General features: G+C 34.7%; 1 protein-coding gene across 2 annotated transcripts in view; it reads left to right on the top strand.

Annotated features, from left to right (window-relative positions):
* LOC100021573 (probable ATP-dependent RNA helicase DDX60) overlaps window positions 1–21,483 on the top strand; it is a 110,094-nt gene that overhangs the window by 47,811 nt on the left and 40,800 nt on the right. For both annotated transcript variants that reach the window (XM_056802870.1, XM_056802869.1), the window contains exons 16-24: window positions 6,978–7,130; window positions 9,450–9,599; window positions 12,160–12,279; window positions 13,096–13,191; window positions 16,014–16,129; window positions 16,440–16,576; window positions 19,140–19,249; window positions 19,372–19,476; window positions 20,351–20,476. In XM_056802870.1, coding sequence (XP_056658848.1) covers window positions 6,978–7,130; window positions 9,450–9,599; window positions 12,160–12,279; window positions 13,096–13,191; window positions 16,014–16,129; window positions 16,440–16,576; window positions 19,140–19,249; window positions 19,372–19,476; window positions 20,351–20,476 — 1,113 coding nt within the window. The remainder of the gene's footprint in view (window positions 1–6,977; window positions 7,131–9,449; window positions 9,600–12,159; window positions 12,280–13,095; window positions 13,192–16,013; window positions 16,130–16,439; window positions 16,577–19,139; window positions 19,250–19,371; window positions 19,477–20,350; window positions 20,477–21,483) is intronic.

Raw genomic sequence — 21,483 nt, 5'->3', positions numbered from 1 at the left:
CTAATCTCTCCCAAATTGTCTTCCAATTTTCCCAGAAGTTTTTATCAAATAGTGGGTTTTGGTCCCAAAAGCTGGGATCTTTGCATTTATCATAGACTGTCTCACTGAGGTCACTTACCCCAAATCTATTCCACCGATTCTCTTTCCTGTCTCTTAGCCAGTACCATATTGTTTGATGACCACTGCTTTATAATATACTTTGAGATCTGGTACTGCTAGGCCATCGTCCATTGCATTTTTTTTTCATGATTTCCCTGGATATCCTTGATCTTTTGTTCTTCCAAATGAACTTTGTTGTGTTTTTTTCTAATTCAGTAAAAAAAAAATTTTTTTTGGTAGTTCAATGGGTAAGGTACTAAAAAAGTAAATAAGTTTCGGTAAGATGGTAATTTTTATTATGTTAGCTCATCCTACCCATGAGCAGTTAATGTTTTTCCAATTGTTTAGATCTAGTTTTAATTGTGTGCAAAGTTTTGTGTAGTTGTGTTTATATAGTTCCTGTGTTTGTCTTGGCAGATAGATTCCTAAGTATTTTATATTATCTATGGTGATTTGAAATGGAATTTCTCTTTCTAATTCTTGCTGCTGAGGTATGTTGGAGATACATAGAAATGCTGATGACTTATGTGGGTTTATTCTGTATCCTGCAACTTTGCTAAAGTTGTTGATTATTTCAACTAGCTTTTTAGTTGAATCGCTAGGATTCTTTTAGTGGACCATGTATTATAATCATCTGTAGAGTGATAGCTTGGTCTCCTCGTTGCCAATTTTAATACTTTCAATTTATTTTCTTTCTCTAATTGCTACTGCTAGTGTTTCTAGTACAATGTTAAATAATAGGGGTGATCCTCGTTTCACTCCTGATCTTATTGGGAAGGCTTCTAGTTTATCCCCATTACAGATGATGTTTGCTGATGGTTTCAGATATATACTGTTTATTATTTTTAGGAAAGACCCTTCTATTCCTATACTTTCTAGTGTTTTCAATAAGAATGAGTGTTGTATTTTGTCAAAGGCTTTTTCTGCATCTATTGAGATAATCATGTGATTTTTGTTGGTTTGCTTGTTGATATAGTCAATTATGTGTATAATTTTCCAAATATTGAACCATCCTTGGATCCCTGGTATAAATCCCACCTGATCATAGAGAATAACCCTCATGATGACTTGCTAGAGTCTTTTTGCTAATATCCTATGTAAGATATTTGTGTCATAAAAGGAATTTGGTAGAACTCCCACTTTGCTTATTATGTCAAATAGTTTGCATATTTTTGGGATGAGCTATTCTTTGAATGTTTGATAGAATTTAACTGTGAATCCATCAGGCCCTGGGGATTTTTTTCTTAGGGAGTTCTTTGATGGCTTGTTCAATTTCTTTTTCTGATATGGGATTATTTAAAAATTTTATTTCTTCTTCTGTTAATTTGGCAATTAATATTTTTGTAAATATCCAGCCATATCACCTAGATTGCCAAATTTATTGCCATATAATTGGGCAAAATAATTTTTAATGATTGCCTTAATTCCCTCTTCATTGGAGGTGAGGTCTCCCTTTTCATCTATGATTCTGTTAATTAGGTTTTCTTTTTTCCTTTTTTTAAATTAGATTGACCAGTACTTTGTCTATTTTTCTCAAAATACCAGCTTCTGGTCTTATTTATTAGTTCAAAAGTTCTTTCACTTTTGATTTTCTTAATTTCTCCCTTAATTTTTAGGATCTCTAGTTTAATTTTCTTCTGGGGTTTTTTATTTTGTTCACTTTCAAGTTTTTTGAGTTGCATGTCTAATTCATTAACCTCTTCCCTCCCTAATTTGTTAATATATGGACTCAAGGATATACATTTCCCCATGAGTACTGCTTTGGCTGCATCCCATAGATTTTGAAAGAATGTCTCATTATTGTCATTTTCTTCAATGAAATTATTATTTTTTCTATTATTTGTTCTTGTAAACCTCAAATTTCCTTAGACTTATAAATGTTGGAAATTTCACCATTGGGATATTTCATACTTGGAAAATTTCTTACTGATAGTCTATTGGAATGGGAACCCCATTGGCATGGGAGGTTCTTTCTCTTCTCTTCTTAAGATTACTTTAGGACAGAAACCCTTTGCTAAACAATGGAAAGGACTTTGACCTATGCTTAAGCATAGAACAGGATTTAGAAAGGGCTGTAGCAAAGGAGTAAAGATTTAATCATTTGAAAATATGACCTTCAACAGACATGTGCAAAAGCCAGAAACCTCTGGGTGGTCCTGGGTTAAGCTAGAGCCTCCATTGACAGGGAAATTGATGGACAGTGATTGGTAGATGTGAGGACTGAGGGGAGGCAACTTGGAGGGTTTCCTTAAAGATAGGGGGTCTGAAGACTCCAGAAGGTGGAGAGTTGGGTCGGTGTGGTTCCTGTGGGCTCTGAGAAGGTTTGCTCTGAAGGAAGCTAAAGGTGGGGGCCTCTGAGACTGTTTCTCCATTTTGGACACATGAGTAATAGGGACTGATCTCTTTTCTTTGCCCCAGCTATCTAAGGGCTTGGGCCTTTTGGCCCAGCCTAAACAGAAGGGGTATTTAAGCCCTATTCCCTTCTCTCCCTTTTTCTCTCTCTCTATCTCTAATTCCTTTCTTACTCCTATTGTAATTAAACTCCAAAAAAGGCTGAAGGCTGACTTGAGTTTTTCATTTAGGAATTACATAGCTGATTCCTTGGCGACCTTAAATTAATATATATCAGTCTTTTAAAGTGATTCCCTTGTTACATTCTCTAACAGATTTTGGAGAACCATATTATTTAATTTCCAATTATTTTAGATTTGGCTCTCCATGTACCCTTACTGATTATTATTTTTATTGTTTTATGATCTGAAAAGGTTGAATTTATTTTTTCTGCATTTGTTTGCCATGTTTTTATAACCTATCACATGGGCTAATCTTTGTGAATGTATCATGTGCTGCTGAAAAGAAGGTATATTACTTTTTGTTCTTATTTATTTTTCTCCATATATCTATTAACTCTAACTTTTCTAAGATTTCATTCACATCTCTTACCTATTTCTTATTTATTTTTTGATTTGACTTATCTAAATTTGATAGTGGTAGATTCAGATCTCCCACTAATATAGTTTAACTATGTATTTCCTCCTTCAGTTCCACTAGTTTCTCCTTTAGAAATCTGGATGCTATACCATTTGTTGCATAGCTGTTGATTACTGATATTTCCTCATTGTCTATACTCCCTTTTATCAAGATGTATTTACCTTCCCTATCCCTATTAATCAGATCTATTTTTACTTTGGCTTTGTCAAATTTCATGATTGTAACTCCTGCCTTCTTTCTATCAGTTGAGGCCCAATAGGTTTTGCTCCAACCTTTAATTCTAACCTTTTGAGTGACTACCCACCTCAGGTATGTTTCTTGTAGACAACATATGGTAGGTTTGGGGTTCTAATTCACTCTCTTATTTGTTTTCATTTTATGGGTGAATTCATCCCATTCACATTCAAAATTATGATTGTCACTTATATATTCCCTAGCATTTTGATATCCTCTCTTAGTTATTTCATTTCTTTTTTGCTATATCCTTTTAAACCAGTGGTTTGCTTTTAATCAATCCCCTAATCCCCTCCCTTAATATGCTTCCCTTTCTGGCCTCTCCCTTTTTGTTCCCTTCTTATTTTGGGGAGTCTGTTTAGTTCCCTCTCCCCTCTCTTTCCCTCCCTTTTTATACACCCTCCCCCCTCTACCACCCTCAGTTTTCCCTTCTCACTTTCCCTGTAGGATAAGGTAGAATTCAAGAACCCAATGGATCTAGATACTCTTCCCTCTCAGAATTGATTTCACTGAAAGTAAAGTTTAATTATTACCTATTATCACTCTCTTCCTCTCCTTCTTATAAAAGTATTCTTCCCCTTCCCTTCCCATGCGTATCTTTATGTGATAAAAATTATCCTATTTATTTTATTTCTTCAAGTATCTCTTGGTGCCATCTTTGATTCCCCCCTCCCTTTTTCTTTTTTTGCGTATCATCTTATAGCACTTATTACCCCAATCTCTTCCTGTGAATGATTCTTCTAATTATTATAATAGTGAATATAATTTTTGAGAGTTAAAAATAACATTTCCCCCATATATTAATATAAATAATTATTTGATGTTGTTGTGACTCTTAAAGAAGAAACTTTGAATAAAAAAAAACATTTTCCCCCTTTACCCTCTCTTTCTTTTTTACCTTTTTGTGTTTCTCTTGATCTTTGTGTTTGGATATCAAAGTTTCCACTTAGTTCTGGTCTTTTCTTTACAAATACTTGGAAATCTTCTATTTCATTGAATGCCAATACTTTTCCTTGGAAGTATATAATCAGTTTTGATGGGTATGTGATCCTTGGTTGAAGACCCTATTCTCTTGCCTTTCTGAATATCATATTCCAAGCCTTGTGGTCCTTTAGTGTGGAAACTGCCAGATCTTTTGTAATCCTGATTGGTGCTCCTTGGTATCTGAATTGTCTCTTTTTAGCTTCTTATAAAATTTTCTCCTTAGCTTGAAAGCTCTTGAATTTCGCAATTGTATCCTTGGGAGTTGTCTTTTCAGGATTTAGTGTGGAGGGTGTTCTATGAACTCTTTCAATGTCTATTTTTCCTCCTTGTTCAAGAACATCAGGGCAGTTTTCTTGGATAATTTCTTGTAGTATGATGTTAATATTTCTGTTTATTTCTGGCTTTTCAGGTAGACCAATGATTCTCAAATTGTCTCTCCTTTCTCTGTTTTCCTAATTTGTCATCTTTTCAGTGAGACATTTTATGTTTTCTTCTTTTTCGTCAGTCTTTTGACTTTTCTTTATTAATTTTTGCTGTATTGCAAGATCATTGGTTTCCAGTTGCCCAATTCTGGTCTTTAAGGCCTGGTTTTCTGTTATAATCTTTTGATTTTTCACTATAATCATTTGAATTTCCTTTTCAGTTTGGTCTATCCTTCTTTTTTGTGGCTTCCTGCTGTTTCTCCATTTGAGAGTTCTTGTCCTTTAAACTGTTATTTTCTCTTTGACCTATTTCCAACTTTTCTTGCCAGAAAGCTTCCATCTTTTTTTATAAACTCCAATTTAACTTCTTCAAGAGCTTGTGGATAATTTCCATTTTTTAAAAAAGGTTTTGGTGCATTTATTTGAATTTCTTCTTCTATTTCCTCTGTAGCTTGGGTTTTTCCTCTGTAAAAAATTTCCAGGGTCAGTCCCTTCTTCTTGTTTTTCTTGCTGGAGGAAGGTTTCTGTTCTTGGGCACTATTTGCCATCACTGTGGAGGTTTGTCCTTCCATTTTTTAAGTCAGAAATCTGAGTGAGATGGGCAGGCTCTTTGTGTATGGAGTTAAGGAGCAAGGATTTTGCCTGAGGCAAGCTCTTGAATCTCCACAGTTTCTGCTATTCGCTGCCCTTGTCTGTACTATATTCCCATAAACACCCATGGTCTATGCTCCTCAACCTGCTGGGGTTTCAGGTGTAGCTGCTCTCAGGGGTAGGTCTTTAGTGGTCTTAGTTAGCTGCCAAGGACCTAGGTGTGCCCCTCACTCACTCTAGAGGTGCCCCTTGCTCACTCACTGATTCTGGCCCACTGACTCTGACTCGGGCTCCTTTGGTGGGGTGGGCTATGGTAGATCAGCTTGCGTTTTGGTGGGAGCTTTTTCACCCCCTTATAGTGTGGCAATGCCCAAATCCCATGTACCTTTGATGCTGTGCCCTACTGTAGAGTCCCTTTGTTTAAATGAATTTGGGTTTTTTTGGGTCTTTTAAGGTAGTCTATATCGGTAGGTGCTGAGGAGAGGAAGCGTCCTGCCTCTAGACTGCCACCATGTTTATCTGGAAGACTCCAGAGCTCACTTTATAAATAAGATCCTGGGGCTCTTTTCTATCCTCTATCCACTGTGAAGGCAGTTATAATGACCAGTTCTGTTGGGATATGTGAGAGAAGGGAGGGAATTGGGGATTAGAATGTATATATTGCTACTATTATTATAGTTATATATATATATGTAAATATATATATATATATATATGTATGTATAAAATTTATAGTATATCTATTATGTGCCAGGCATTGTGCTGCACACTTTTTTTGCATATTATCACATTTGTTCCTCAGAACAATCCTGTGAGGTAGTTGCTATTATGATTCCCATTTTGCAGTTGTAGAAACTGAGGCAACTAGAAGTTAAATGACATGCTCAGACTCACAGAACTATTATGTGTCTGAGACTGGATTTGAATATAGATCTTCATTGCTCTAGGACTGGAACTCTATCCACTGTGCCACCAGCTGTTAAAATTAAATATAAATTAATATATGAATATGTGAATATATGAATATGTCAACTGGAAGCAATATATGCTTATACATCCAATGGTCATCACATAAGATTCCAGTAGATAGCATGGCCTTTATATCAGGAAGCCATGGGTTCAAGGTCCATCTCTAATACATATTGTTTGTGACTTTGGGCAAAGCACTTAGATGCTCTGTGCTCCCTAGAAAAATCTATGTATAAGTAAATATCTTTACAGCACAGAAGAGTTGTTTCTTTGTATTAGTGGAGATAGAGATAATTTCCATAGTAGATGTTCCTCACACAAATTAATTCATGAGTCTGAGAAATGACTACCACCACCACCACTACTACCACTCATAACACTGCTCAACTTATCATTGATATACAAGGTGAGAATTATTGTGGCATCAATATTGTATTGAAAGGAAAATAAAGTAGTAGAAATAATGTTCTAAATTTTTTATCCTAAACTCAAATATAGTTTTTAAAGCTTCACAGATGTCAAATTTATCTAAATAATTGCTTACATGAGCAAGTAGAAATTAAAATATATGAATAATTGATCTTTATTCCACATAAAAATAGTATAATACTTTTGTATACTTTTGGTATAAATGTTATCATTGTAAGATATATGAATTAACTTAAAATGGAATTTTAATGATTATAGGTGAAAAATCTGGTCACTGAGGACATTTCAAAATATTCAGTTCACATGGGCGCAGCTAGGTTCCAGCTAAGCTATATGGGCCATTATTTATTCAGAGAAGAAAGAAGTGACCCAGATCCTAGAGTGCATCATTTTATACCAGACACATGGCAGGTGAGTGTCCAAAAGTTCTGAAACCTGGAATTATGCATTGTAGAAAGGGTGACAGGATTTTTGGTGGTAGCAATGAAAAAGGAAGGACTATGTGATACTGTATTTAGATTGAAAACAAATAGAGCCTTCTTTAAAATTCAATACAATGTCAAGGAAGGCTATGTTTCAATAAAATGCCAAATGCCAAATGATTGGATGTGGAAAAAAATAAAAAATAAATATTTTTGGGGGGGTTCTTTTCATGGTTTTAAAAAATTTAACAAGAACTTGTTTGCATTTTGTGGACATGACCAATGTGGAAATTTACTTTGTCAATATAAATCAGCTTAGTGGATATACAAAACTGACCATTTTGTTTTGGTTTCTTCTCCAAATGATGTCCCAAATAAATTTATTCACTGTGATGATTACTGTTACTTCATTAAAAAAGTTGAATATACTTGGCATATATTTTAATGTTATTTTCGAATATCTAGTGGATAGCATGTCTTCCAAATCAGGAAATCCTAAGTTCAAGTACCAACTCTAGGTCAAGTTCCAACTCTAGCACATACTGCTTGTCTGACTTTAGGCCTTATGTTACGTAAGAATTTAAATTTAAGTTTTTATGCTAATATAAAAATTCTAAAGTAATATTGTCATCGCCAATTAAAAAAAATTAACTCAAGTCACAAGTCTATTAGCCGCTCTTAACAATTTATTTTAATAGAAATATTATAGTAAAAGAGAGAAATGTGGGAAGGAAGTAGAAAATACTGCCTAGCTAGATACCCTATAATTTCTGTCTGAAGAAGTTCTAGCTCACCACCTGGCAAGGGCTCCCTCAAGTCCCTATCTCCATGTGGAGTTGTGGTAGTCTCTTAAGCCATGAGTCCTGGCAGTGTCTTCAGCCAGGGTTTCCACCAATGCAGCCTTCTCCAAAGCCAAGGAAGGAGTCTCTGGAAGCAATGTCTCCAAAAGCCATAGAAGGAAGGCCTCTTTGGAACTAGTCTCTCCAGAAGCCAAGAAAGAAAGGCCAGCTACTCACCCAGCAAGCCAATGCAGGATCCAGGGAAAAAAGTCTACTTCTCCAGTCTGACTCACCAATGCAGAGAGACTCCAAAGACAAACTCCAAAGTTGAAGAAGTTCAAAGGAGAATCCCCTTGGTCAGGAACTTCAGGACTTTTTATAGTCCTTTTTTCATGTCCTGTCCCTTCCCCACTTTGCAGAAAACAATCACAGTCTTTCAATTTGCCTAGCACTGCTCAGGGGTGGGGCTGGGACCTCTGGAGTTGTCACCTACTTTAGCAAGTGACTTGTGAACTCTCATCCTTACTAAGTAGGGATACTTAAGTTTTTGATTAATAACTTAAAAATTGCTGATTGATAGACAAAGAGAGTTTGATGTACTTTTCACAGTTATTTAGAATATCTGATTATTGTACTATTTGATCTCCTGGGCATTGGTTGGCAGGAAATCCACAAATATTAACAAAAAGGTTTTATTGATGCCTATTGTTTGTTTGTGAATATGATTTTGATATATATTTTCTGTTACTTTTCTCTCCCTTCCTCCTTTGCTAGAATTGAACCCTCATAATTATAGAGGAAATAAAAACAGTATAGTGATTGCATCTGACAATATATGGAACATGAATGAATGGATAACATTCTCAGAGTACTTTGTTTTTATATAGAAAAGAGAGAGTTATATATTATCTTTGCTAAGAAAACTTGAGATGGGCTCACAAGGAGTCAGACACAGCTGAAACAACAGCTATAGTAAATAATTAATATGAACATCAAGAAAATCCAGTTTGCCATTAACCTGTGGCTTCTCTGCTCTCTAAAGGTGTTCAGTTATAAAGCTCAGGGATCATTAGTGAAGATATTGAATCCTAAGAAGGGCCTCATGTTTTTGAATTCATACTATTTGAATTTATAGTTATGTAAAATGTGATAATTGGTTCCAGCTTAGTGGAAATATGCAAGTGCCAAATCAAATAATGCGAGGACTTTGTGGGATTCATCATTAGCACTAATCAACAGTATTTCTCAAATTCTTTATGTGTTGGGGATTTGGATTTTAGGCAGAGGTGGTTAAAGGGAAAAAAGAACTTGGAAGAATGAGTTTTTAGGGAATCCTGATGAGTGATCCCTATCAATTTCTATAGCCTTTAATGGCTGTCATTGCTGGTCAGAATAGCAGTTACCAGCCCATAGTATTTGTTGAAATTAAATGTATAAAATTTAAACACATTTTCAAAATATCTCATTTTCAATGGAACCTTTAAAAAGGATGTATTTTCAACATGAAATATAAATTGTTCTTCTTTCAGCGGGAGCTTCTAGATGTTGTAGATAATAATGAATCAGCTGTGATTGTTGCTCCAACTTCATCAGGCAAAACATATGTCTCCTATTACTGCATGGAAAAAATCTTGAAAACCAGTGATGAAGGGGTGGTTGTGTATGTTTCACCTACAAAGGTATGGTCTAAAATGCTAGGACCCAATTCTATCTAGTTTTCCTCTGCAAAAATTGTGTGTCCTGAACTCTTTAAGTGGCTTTCATTTATTTATCTCTACTGCCTAAATCTCTTTCTATGGATCCTCTGCATCCCCCATAGCAATTCTGGTGCTTGGAGACATGCACTGACTCTGGGGAACCACTGAATGCATTTCCAAAGCACTTATCTCATTATGAAGACAAAACACAAGACAGGACTGATGAAAATTTGGTCAATGACCTTAATTTAAGTTTGATCTGCATAGTCACCCCTAAGTAATGCCTGGCGCCATGAGCTTATTTCATTATGAAGGAAGGGATTTGGCACTGCTCACAATCTGGCTTAAAAAAAGCATTTGCAATTTGTGCCTGGGCTCCAGAGGTGTTTGCAAGCTATAAGTAACTGGGTTTCAGAGGCATCATGCATCAAAGCCTGGGATGTAGCATCTCTCTCATCTTCCATCTGCCTTATTTCTCTTACATTATAGAACCTAGGAAGATAGAGTTAGAGTCAGCAGCAATCCTAGAGACCATCTAGTCCATGTTCTCCATGATCTCCAGAAACAGACATAAAAAGTTGCAGTGATTTACCAATGGTCACAAAAGTAAGCAGTCAAGGAGCCACAATTCTAGTCCAGATCATTGGACTTCAATCTGGCACCCTTTCTACTACAGAGAATACAATATTCTGTATGATTCTATCCAAAGGAAATGTATTAAGCTCTTGTTGTGGCCAGAGCACTGTGCTATGTGCAGTAGTAAAATAATTGCAGAGATCATCAAAGGCTTTCCTATTCCCATTACCATCAAGGCATAGAAAGCCTAGGCTGCCATTCTCTTCCTGCATATCTTCTTCATTTAGAAATGAGTTCTCATCCTCTAAATTCCATCCAGAGTAATGCTGAGTTAGGAACAAGGTAAGGAAGTGAGGAAGCTAATCTAATAATGCTTACTTATTATGTTTGTCAGGACCAGTGAGGTAATGGAGCCAATTCATAGAGCCTCAGGACAGAGCCAATTTTTAAAATTTTCAATGTGAGAATTTACATTTAGGAAGTCAACTAGTCAAGGCTTGATTTATTGTTTAGATGATTGCCAAGATTTAAGAAAGTGATGTAGAAAATGCTAATAATACAGATTAAATTTAGAAATATGTTATCCATATTTTTCCCACTCCTCCCAACAAGAGAGCTGATTGTTAAAGAGTACGCCTTTGCTTAAACTGGTGAGGCTTGTTTCATCATTCATTGACAGCATTTCACTAAAATGATGTGGTCAATAAATATACATACCTGTGCATAAGTTTATTATTTTCAAGTAAACATGATCATGATTAATTTGTATTTCTTGTTATTATTGGAGAAAATCAATAGGGAGACAGCTTTGGCATCAGAGAGACATGGACTGGCTCTTACATATCTTGATTAAGACTCTGGGAAGGTCATTTAACCACTCTAAGATCCCAGGCAAGTCTCTAAGAATTTGAGGTACAGATGATTTGGTGGAGGGAATTTCCATACAGGAATTGTGCAAGGTTATCTACTTGACAGTAAAGACCATCTCACTTTTGAATTGGTATCCTCATCACCTACAGGGTTTAGGACAAAAGTAGGAAAATAATTAATGGTTTTTTACCCTTACCTTCTCAAAGAAACAAATAACAAATAGATAAAAAGAAGAAAAGTTGGTATCCTCATCACCTACAGGGTTTAGGAAAAAGTAGGAAAATAATTAATGGTTTTTTACCCCTACCTTCTCAAAGAAAGAAATAACAAATAGATAAAAAGAAGAAAAGTTGGTATCCTCATCACCTACAGGGTTTAGGACAAAAGTAGGAAAATAATTACTATTTTTTTTTATCTTTACCTTCTCAAAAAAACAAATGACAAATAAAAAAAATAAAAAAGAAAAATAACAACCAAACAGACCCCAAATCCAAGCAAACAAGCAAAAAACTGCTTACCTTCAGTCTTATTATCAGTTCTGTAGCAATGAATAGGCAATTGGGGTTAAGTGACTTGCCCAGGGTTTCACAGCAATGAAGTACCCAAAACCAGATTTGAATACAAGTCCCCCCAACTCTAGATCTGATACTCTATCCATTGTGCTACTGAGCTGCCCCCAAATAATAAATGTTATTAAAAATTCCTTACATGGATGCAAACACTGATCTGGATCTCCCCATCCATTCACATCAATAAATATGATGTGATGATGTTGTCTAAATTAAGAAAAGCTTTACTTAGAAGATAGTGGATTAAAGTTCATACAAATGAGGGCTCCCTGCACCTCTTTTTCTCCATCCTGCATTAAGTTCAGAATTCGCATGGCATGATAAAGTTCTAAACTAGAAGTCAGGAACACTTGGGTTCAAGTTTTGTCTTTGACCATCAATAGCAGTGTGATCATGGACAAATCACTTAACATCTATGTATTTCTAAGTCAGAAGCAAATATAGCATGCTTTAGGGACTTGTTCTTTAGAGCCAGATTAATGTTGTAAAAATCCTCTGAATATCAAATTGTTATCTGTTACTTCAAGGCTCTTATAAATCAAGTGGTGGGGACTGTCTACAGTGTATTCAATAAAAGAAGATCCAAAGGAGGTGCCATATGTGGTGTTTTCACCCGTGATTACCGTCATGATGTCATGAATTCTCAGGTACTTACTATACTCTGTGATATTCATGCTGACATTCTATATCAGTCACCTTGCAGTATGACTAGGATGAAAATGTTACTTGCATGCAATTTTACATAAATGTGATTATATTGTTCATATGTGATAGTTGGGCAATTCTTAAACTGTAGGTAGGCGTGTTGACTCTACCAAAAGTACTTTGTGATAGCAATCAAAATATTCTATTATTATTATCAGTAATAATAAATTATAACAGGAAAATTATAATTTATAACAATATCAATGATATTATGATAACATTCTATAAATAATATTCTGTAATATCCCATAAATATTCAGTAAATGATATTCAATAATACTATTCAGCAAAAATAGTAATAATAATGGCAAGGCAAATTAGCAACTTGTAGAAATAGTGATCTTTCCATGGCTCTTTAAAAAATGAGCAATCATGACTTCAAAATAAATAATATAAAATTCATCAGAATATCTCAACTTCAACTCAAAAGTATCTAATAAAATTGAATTTATTCTTCATGTATGAAATAGCTATTATTTTGTATTACTGAGAAAAAAGTATCAATCATGGCAATCATTGACTTTTCATAATTAGCTCTTTCCACCAATCTTTTTTTCCACATGACCCTTGTTCTCCTCCACCCACTTCTTGTTCAGGTGCTGAGCCAGCAAAGGCAAGAAATATTAATGATAAATTATTTGAATATTGAAATGTTAAAAACACATGTTTCATTATTTTAATTCATGTTTAAGTCACAATGTGTGAGTTGTATTCCATTATTCAGCTTCAAACTGAGTTCCCAAATTGTATTTTTTCAGATACTTGTAACTGTGCCTCAATGTTTAGAAATCCTTTTGTTATCTCCTCATCACCAAAAGTGGGTCAAAAGAATCAAATATGTCATATTTGATGAGGTGAGTAATTTTACATTCTTAATATTGCAGTTAAGAGTGTAGGGATTGATTGATTCTAACCTGTGGGTCTCTGGGTAAAAAGAAACAAACAATACAAAAACATTTTTTAACCTATACAAACATTTTCAGTGAATAAAATATTTAGCACACTTCTAATAATCCCCCCTTTTCCCTTCAAAATATGAGTTTCTGTTAAAGTATGTACCTAAGTGTGACAATGATAAATATCTTAAATCATTCTATGGAATTTTCTTGTTTTGATCCCAAATCATTGATTATTTCATCTTATATTAATAAGTGCTTCATTATTGTTTAAATTTATTTTAATACTCATACATGTATTCTTAGAATTTGAAAAGAATGATACTTTTTGGGGTTTATTTTTCTAGATGTGACTGTTAGTTCTTCAAAGGCAGATAATGTCTTCAATTTTTTTTTTAATAATACTACCTGAAATAATGGTGTACACTGAGGTGTGTGCATGTTGAAATCCACCAAGGATTACCTCAGACCCCTCTTAATGAAGTAAGGCAGTTAGGTCTTAGCACACTGGGGAAGAGTGCAACTCAGTTTTCTAAACAGTTGTTGTAAAAACTAACAGGTTTATTGGTAAAATAAAAGGGAGGGAGGGAGGATTTAGAAACAAGGATGCTCTAATCACTAAGGTCTCTCACTTCCCTCTTCTTGATCTTGATGCTCCTTTTCCACTCTCTGCTTCTGGCTAATATCCCCGAAGCCCTCTCTATTCTTCCTGACACTATAAATCCTCCCTGGTTGGTTTATCAAGATGTGGCAGTTCTCAAGATGAAAAAGGATGAACTCTAGATGTTGGAGTTCAACCCAGATGGGCTGGACCTGAGGTTGACCCCTCAGTCCTCACACCAACAACTGACTGGATAAAGCTGTTCTTTGTCAAGGTTGAGAGTATGTAGGATCTTCTTTCAGGATGATTTCTTCTTATGAGAAAAGGTACTCTCAAAGGAATCAAAAGGTTTCCCTTCTCTCACCAACAGGCTTGGTAAACAGGCTCAGCAGGGATCAACTCCTTCCTCTCTCAGGACAGGAAGAGCTTAGTTGGTCATTGCTCCTTCAAAATCTCTTCTCTCACATTCCAGAATCTTTCTCTAGAGTTCCCAGCATGCATTCATGCTTGCCTCTGCAAACCAACTTTTAACTACACTTAAATTCATTTCTATTTCTGTAATTTCTAACATAGCACCACCTAGAGCATTTCTTATTACTCCACAAACTAATGTTGATGGCATAAAGTTCTGAAAGGATTTTTACTGAAATTGAGCTATTTTTTTTTTACTTAAAAACAAATTCCTCCTTTTCAACATCACAGTTGTTTTCTCATTCTGTTAGATGAAAAGGATATAAAACAAAACAATAGAATCATAAGTATAGATCTTTAAGGGGCTTCAGAGGTCATATTCTTTAACCCTCCTATTTCATAGATAAGAACTCTATGACCCAGAAAGGTTAAGTGACTGGTCAAGGATCAAAAGGGGAATTCATTTCATAAAAACACTGTTATATGCCAGAAATTTATCAAAACTGTTAACTCTTTAGAGCCTTATTATAGCTGTTAAAATTAGTTCCTTTGGTGAAATTTAAATTTATACTTTTCTCTTCACTCTATTGTCTTCCTCCATATAAAATCCATGAATTCATTTTAAGTATTTATCTCCAAGAAGAATAAAAAGTAATATTGCTTACAAGAATTAACTTATGTCACATTAATAAATATTAATTGAATGACAAATTTTAGTTTGCATGGTATCATTGGATGGCACTTGTATTAATTCCCCAAATATTCCATCTAGGAAACATTGACGCAACATTTCCTCTTAGTTTTGCCATAAACTGGTAGAACTTGCATTTTCCTCTAAATTTTAAATGCCTGCTTTTTAAATAAATCACTACTTCTTGGGGCACTTTCATTTTTATTTGATATAAGGATACATGAAGAGCCACCACTGTTATGGCACTTGGTCATATTTCTTGGCTTTAGCTTTTTGGTGGTCAAGAGTTCACGTTTGATCATTTGTTTTGAGAGAACATAATGATTTTTTATGGTTCTCAAAGATGTAACTAAGGAAACTAACTAGGGAATCTAGTACAAAATGGAGGACAGGGAAAGGGACAAATATCCTAAGGTTGTGACTGGGTAACTTAAAAGTGCTACTTCAGCTTTTGAGCCCAGGAATCTTGAATGGCATAGCTCCTGAGGCATGACAAATTATTTGGGTTGCCCTTCTGCATCAAAGGCATGGCTTTAGCCCTCATCATCTTTTACAAGTTATGACTCAGAAGCGAATCCAGATCACTGAGCTCTTATTATGAAACTTCCAGGTAGCCTCAGATCACTCAAGAATTGTTCTTTTCATTGCCATGCTCTGCTGCCATGAAGGAATTCAAAGCAAAAGGAAAGCTACTTTTTGTGATTTGGCAGCTTCCTCATACCCTTGAAAAGTTTAAGTGTTTCAGTCCCAGCTATTCTAGAAGAACACATTTTGGGTTGATTTTCTTGGAATTAGGAAAGATGCCATGAAAGTATAGTAATAAGTAATGTTAATAACTGTGGAAATTATAAAATGAACTCATTATGTTTTTTTTTTAATCAGGCATCATTTCTTATTGCTATGCCACACTGGTAGAAGGGCCAGTGTTGAGAGAAGCAGAGAGACAAGAGATGTTGCTTTCTCCAATTATCTTCCATTTTTAGAAGGCCAGATTTAATATTAAACAATTGGAAATAAACTAAAAAGTTTTAACAAATTCTTCAAAGTTTAAAATGAATTGTTTCCCTCCTCTCTCAGGTCCATTGTCTTGGTGGAGAAATTGGAGCAGAAGTTTGGGAACATCTCCTGGTTATGATCCGATGTCCATTTTTGGCACTTTCTGCCACTATCAGTAACCCTGAATATCTCACAGAGTAAGCCAAAATTTATTATTTGCAGGATTGTAAATTTACATAAATAAAAAACATAATTGAGTTGCAACAGATAAGAGGTTTTAGAAGATAGGCAGGTACTAATGGAAGGAATGTATACATTTCTGTAGGAAATTACTACTTTGATAAGATCACAAATCTATTTGAATATATGTATAAAAGCATAAATAATATATGAAAAGATTTTAAAAATTAACAATGCTAGTTTTTCCTCAGAACAAATATGATGATGACATTTTCTTTCCATGATGACATTTTCCTCCTCTAACACAATGTTTCTTTTTACAAATAGGTGGTTGGCATCAGTTAAAAGATACTGGCAGAGTTTTGAAAGCATGATAGACAAGTCTACTTCTTCAAAAATTACCTTGAAAGGTTCAAAGCAAAACTTATCAAAGACCGAGAAGCCATCATACAGAGTTAGACTGGGTATGGCACAGAATACATTGATTTTTTATTTGATTAATTCTTCTATCCATTCTGATTCTAGCCCCTCTGCTCTGGTGTGGATAAAGTCCAAGTATCCCAGGAGAAATAGTTCCAATTAGATGAGGATATTGGAGTGAGGATTAACTTATTGCCAGACAGCTAATATCTTGGAGGTAGATTATCCCCAAAATGTCTGCTCCTACATAAGTGCCATGGTTTCAGGCCAAACAGATTCGTCCTCAAGGGTTTTTTTGTTCCTATTTTAATCTCACATCATTGCCACTTTAGTTACCTTTTAGATATATCAAGTGTCTTCCTTTTGGTCCTTTCTTCATTAAGAAAACAAAATAAAAGAATAAACCATTTCATCATATATATATTTTCTAGGAGATTCATGTTTTGTTATAACTAATGAATGTATGCCTTTATCTGGGGGATCACAAGTTTTCTTCTCATAAATCCAAGTAAAAATGTAAAGAATACTACATTTGGAATCACAGGACTAGAGTTCAAATTTTATCTTTGTTAATTACATCTTGAATGCCATTAGTGAAATGATTTGGGCCTCTGTTTCTTTGTCTGAAAAATGAAAGGGTTGTACTAGTAATCTCTAAAAACCCTTATAGCTCTAACTTCTGTGATCCTAGGTTGAAAAGGCATTGGGCCCAATCTTGTTTAAACACTTTTACTGCTACAAGAATTTTATTGTATTATTCCTGAAATGATATCAAGCTCTTTATTTCTTTCTTGGATGCCACACAGTAAAGAAAAGTCAGATTCACACCAAAATACATAAGTGACACATGAAAATACTCGCTTATGATGTGGTAGCTTTCTTTTAAGTAAACATATACAATACCAGACCTGGTCAGACCATGTGTCAAAAAATTGGAGGGAAAAAGATAGGGAAAGAAAAAAAGCTGGGGGTCCTCCACTTGCTCCAATAGCCCCATAGGGAAATTGATCAGGCTTTTCCTTTTAGACTATAATTATGCTAGGGATAGTTAATTAAATTGAGTCAGACTTCATTTATAGCCAGATAGGTTTATTGGGCCAGGAAAATAAAGGTTTAAAAAGCTAAAGAAAATTAGATCTCCTGCAGATATGTGGGGACCAAAGGCTCTTACGCAGGGTAAGACTCTTCTCTAAAAACGGTGCCAAAACTCACATTTCTCCCTTCTTTTTATGTCTTCTCAGATATCTCCCACAGAGGAAGTGGGATGTGTCTGAGGAAGCTGAGGTAGAGGGTCCTGGGCTATGTAGTCTCCAGGTTTCAGAGTCATTTTAAAATGCCCAGCATTTAACCTCTTTGAGTCTCAGTTTCCTCATCTGTGAAATGGGGATAATAATGCTTGGACTATCTGCTTTAAGGGATTATTGGGCTTCAGGAACTTTGCAAACCTTAAACCTTAAATGATACAAATGTAAAATATTACCTTGCTTGTCTATAACCCTACTTTACAACCATCTCTTGATATAGTGATATAGTCCCATCTGGGGTGCCAAATTGTAACGAGGGACTATTTTGATTGGCAATTGATAACTAAAGATCAAGCTGTTACCTTTTTTCTTCTTTTTTCCCTCCTCCCTCTTTCAACCTCCCTTCAGCCTCCCCTCCCCCTTCCTTTTTCTTCCCTCTTATCTTCTTGTTGATTCTTCTTCTGGTTCTCTAAATCTACTCAGGGTAAGTTTGTGATGACTCTAATGAAATACTTTTTCTCTTCTTTATCTTAATCAAGGATTTTTTTGGGGGGGAGGACAGAGAAGGATAAGAAATGGAGGTAAGAGGGTTGGAGATTTCCCTAATACTACAATGAGTCTTAGTTGGAGGATAGTGAAATAGTTCAATTGAGAGAAATGGCTGATAGATCTAGAAATTCAGTCACTATCACAACAGAGAAAATCAAAGAGAGAGAGCTGGACTTTGTCATTCTTTCTTCTGTCTTCAAAGCCAAAAGACAACCTATCCTTTCTGTCTTCAAGGTTAAAGACATAACCCTTCAGTTGTTCTATTCCTTCCTCCAACTTCTTCTCCTGGTCACATTCCAAAAAGAATACTCTCATTTGAATGACAGGTCATTACTCTCAGCTGCTCCTCTCTTTTTGAATGCTTTCCCAATTTTTCTCTCTTCTGCAACATGGAGCTGACTTTTTCAGAATGCTAATGGAGCTCATGCTCTGACGGGTGCTACCAAGCTAGAAAGGCATCAAGTGCAAACTAAGTATCCTGTGTATGTTAGACTGAGGACAGCCTAGCCAAGATAGGAGAGATTCATCCTCAGGGTAGCCATAGGTGATTAATTTTTTAGACATATATACTTTCAAAGCATATGTAGTCATTGAGGAGTAACAAACTGAACATTCACAAAGACAATATCATTGGAGCTTAAAGGTATGAAAAGATTGCAAGTAGGGAAAGTAGCAATCAAATATTTATTAAATTCAGGCATATGTTGTAGTCTACGGTATACTCTAGGCTCATCTGTGATTGTGAACAGAAATTATATAATCACCTACGAAAACTGGATCAAATCTTTTTAACTTTTTGGTTTTATATTTACAGTACTGTATAAAGAGAGGTACAATGATCTAGAAAAGTATGTGTGTTCTCTAAAGGATGATGACTTTCTAATTAGCCACTATCACCCCTGTGCTGCACTAACAGTTAATCATGTAAGTATAAAATACTACAAAAGTGATGTGCCACATAATTTTACATTTCAATTAGAACCTAAAATTTTAATGTGAATTTATGTAATGTGAAATAATGCTGTTTTTCTTCCCACTGATTTTAGATAGAGAAATATGGAATCCCTTCAGACCTAGGATTTTCTCCCAGAGAAAGCATACAGCTTTATGATGCCATGGTACAAGTTTGGCCAGAATGGCCAAGAGTACAGGTATATTTATACATACATATATATATATATATATATATATAATATAGCTAATGAATTAATGAGGGAATGAATGAATAAAAAGGCCTCTATTAAACATTTACTGCATGACAAACATTAAGTAGATCTACAAATACAAAATTAACAGTGTGCAAGTCTTTAATGAACTTATATCCTAATAGGGGATGCCATATAGAGAGAGAAATAGTGATCCAGGAGAGATATTTTGTTAGAAAATTTACAGGGTTGGTCAGTACAGCTGGAGGGTTTTTATAAATATGTCCTTTCCAATAACAATAGTGATAAAGATTTTATGATGGATCCAGAACAGGAAAATTGTGGTGGTAGAGTGGATTGTGCATGGCTACCCAAATAGCAGAAGGGACTAAGGAGGAAAGTGAAGCATCACTGGGGCTGACAAGATATAGTGGACCCAAAGACACAACAGTAAGAACAGATTGGGACCCACGGTGGTAATATGAAAGATGTTATGGTTAACTCTCCATATATAGTCTCCAGAAGGCTAGTGGTCTAGCACATCCGGATTATTAAATGCAAATGTAAAGCAGTGATCAGAAAGTTAGAAAATTATTTGTTTAACCTTGTAAAATGACTTGCTGGGCCATTTACCATGCCTCCCTCCCCATCATTTTTAAATGATGGTCTTTTAACTCTAATGAAGACAGCTGCTTAAGTCATTAAGATGATTACAGAATTGCCAAAAAAGAGCAACATACTAATGAGCTGGCTATTGATGAATATCATCTGGTGTTTGATGGATTTTAGGAGATTGATGAATGTATGTGATAATTATGGATATATTATAACTTAAAAAGATTGATAATTAGTTTCAATTAGTTTACTCTTTATTTTCAAGGATTTTGAACCTGAAGAATTTAGCTGTTTCAAAGAGAAGGTAGTAATCATGAAAACAGATTCAAAAAAATATGAGGAAGAATTGAAGAAGGAAATAATAAATTGGATTCACTTGGACAGAGACAAGGTAGTTAAACTTATTTAAAGTGGAGTTCTAAATAAAATGTAGTTACCATGTAAGCTTGATCATATCTAAATATACCTACCTATGCGTATCTATTAATTATCTATATCTATATTTCTTTTTTCTATCTGTATCTGGTATTTAGATATCTAATTTTTATATACATACTTTTCACAGGTAAATCATCATCTACATTTAGATCTCTATTTCCTATGTTCTATAGATATATATGTTTAAAATATAAAGCATATATGAATTTCATCTCTTTCCTCATTTTTATGGCAGTGAAATGAGAATAATACATATTACCCCACCAGAGGACATTTGATAGTCTTTTTTTGTATTTTTAGAAAGGAAAAATACCTTGAAGTATGAAAACAACTTTTATTCCGATTACAAGCTCATACTCCACAATATATTTTGAGTTTTTGGTCCATCATGAGACTTGAGAAAAATCTTACTCTACAATTAATTTTTTAGTTAATTTATTCAATTAGATTTAATTTAATTTAAATTAATTAAGTATTAGAAAATTATCATAGATTCTTGAAAAATTTCAAGAGTTCAATCAAATGTGAAAGTCTCTATGTAGTCGCCTAGTGGTAGATTGTAGCTGATGTCTGAGGTCGGCTCTAGTTATATGTAGAGGGACTTGTCACTAGTAATTAGGCTTTTGGGTGAAGAGTTCATTGACCACAGCAATCAATAAAATACTGTAATATGGATAGTGATAGGCCTATAGGGCTTTCTCTTTCACTTCTGAGATTTTCATAGCCAAATGATAGAAGAGTACTTGATACCATTAAAAATAATTAAACAGAATATTTCATCTTAATCTTAATTGAACCATAATCACTTTAAACATGAAATATTTGTACATTGAACAATAAGTTGGATTAAATTGACCACGTCAACATTAATATTCTTACTTTAAATGAAACAAAAAGATAGAAAATCAAATTAATCTGGAGAGAATTTATAGATTCCTGCAGAAAGATAGACTTGATTCT

This window comes from Monodelphis domestica, chromosome 6, assembly GCF_027887165.1.
Source record: "Monodelphis domestica isolate mMonDom1 chromosome 6, mMonDom1.pri, whole genome shotgun sequence".
NCBI lineage: Eukaryota > Metazoa > Chordata > Mammalia > Didelphimorphia > Didelphidae > Monodelphis > Monodelphis domestica.
Note: the sequence above shows the minus strand (reverse complement) of the source record. Positions and strands in the feature narration are given on the sequence as shown.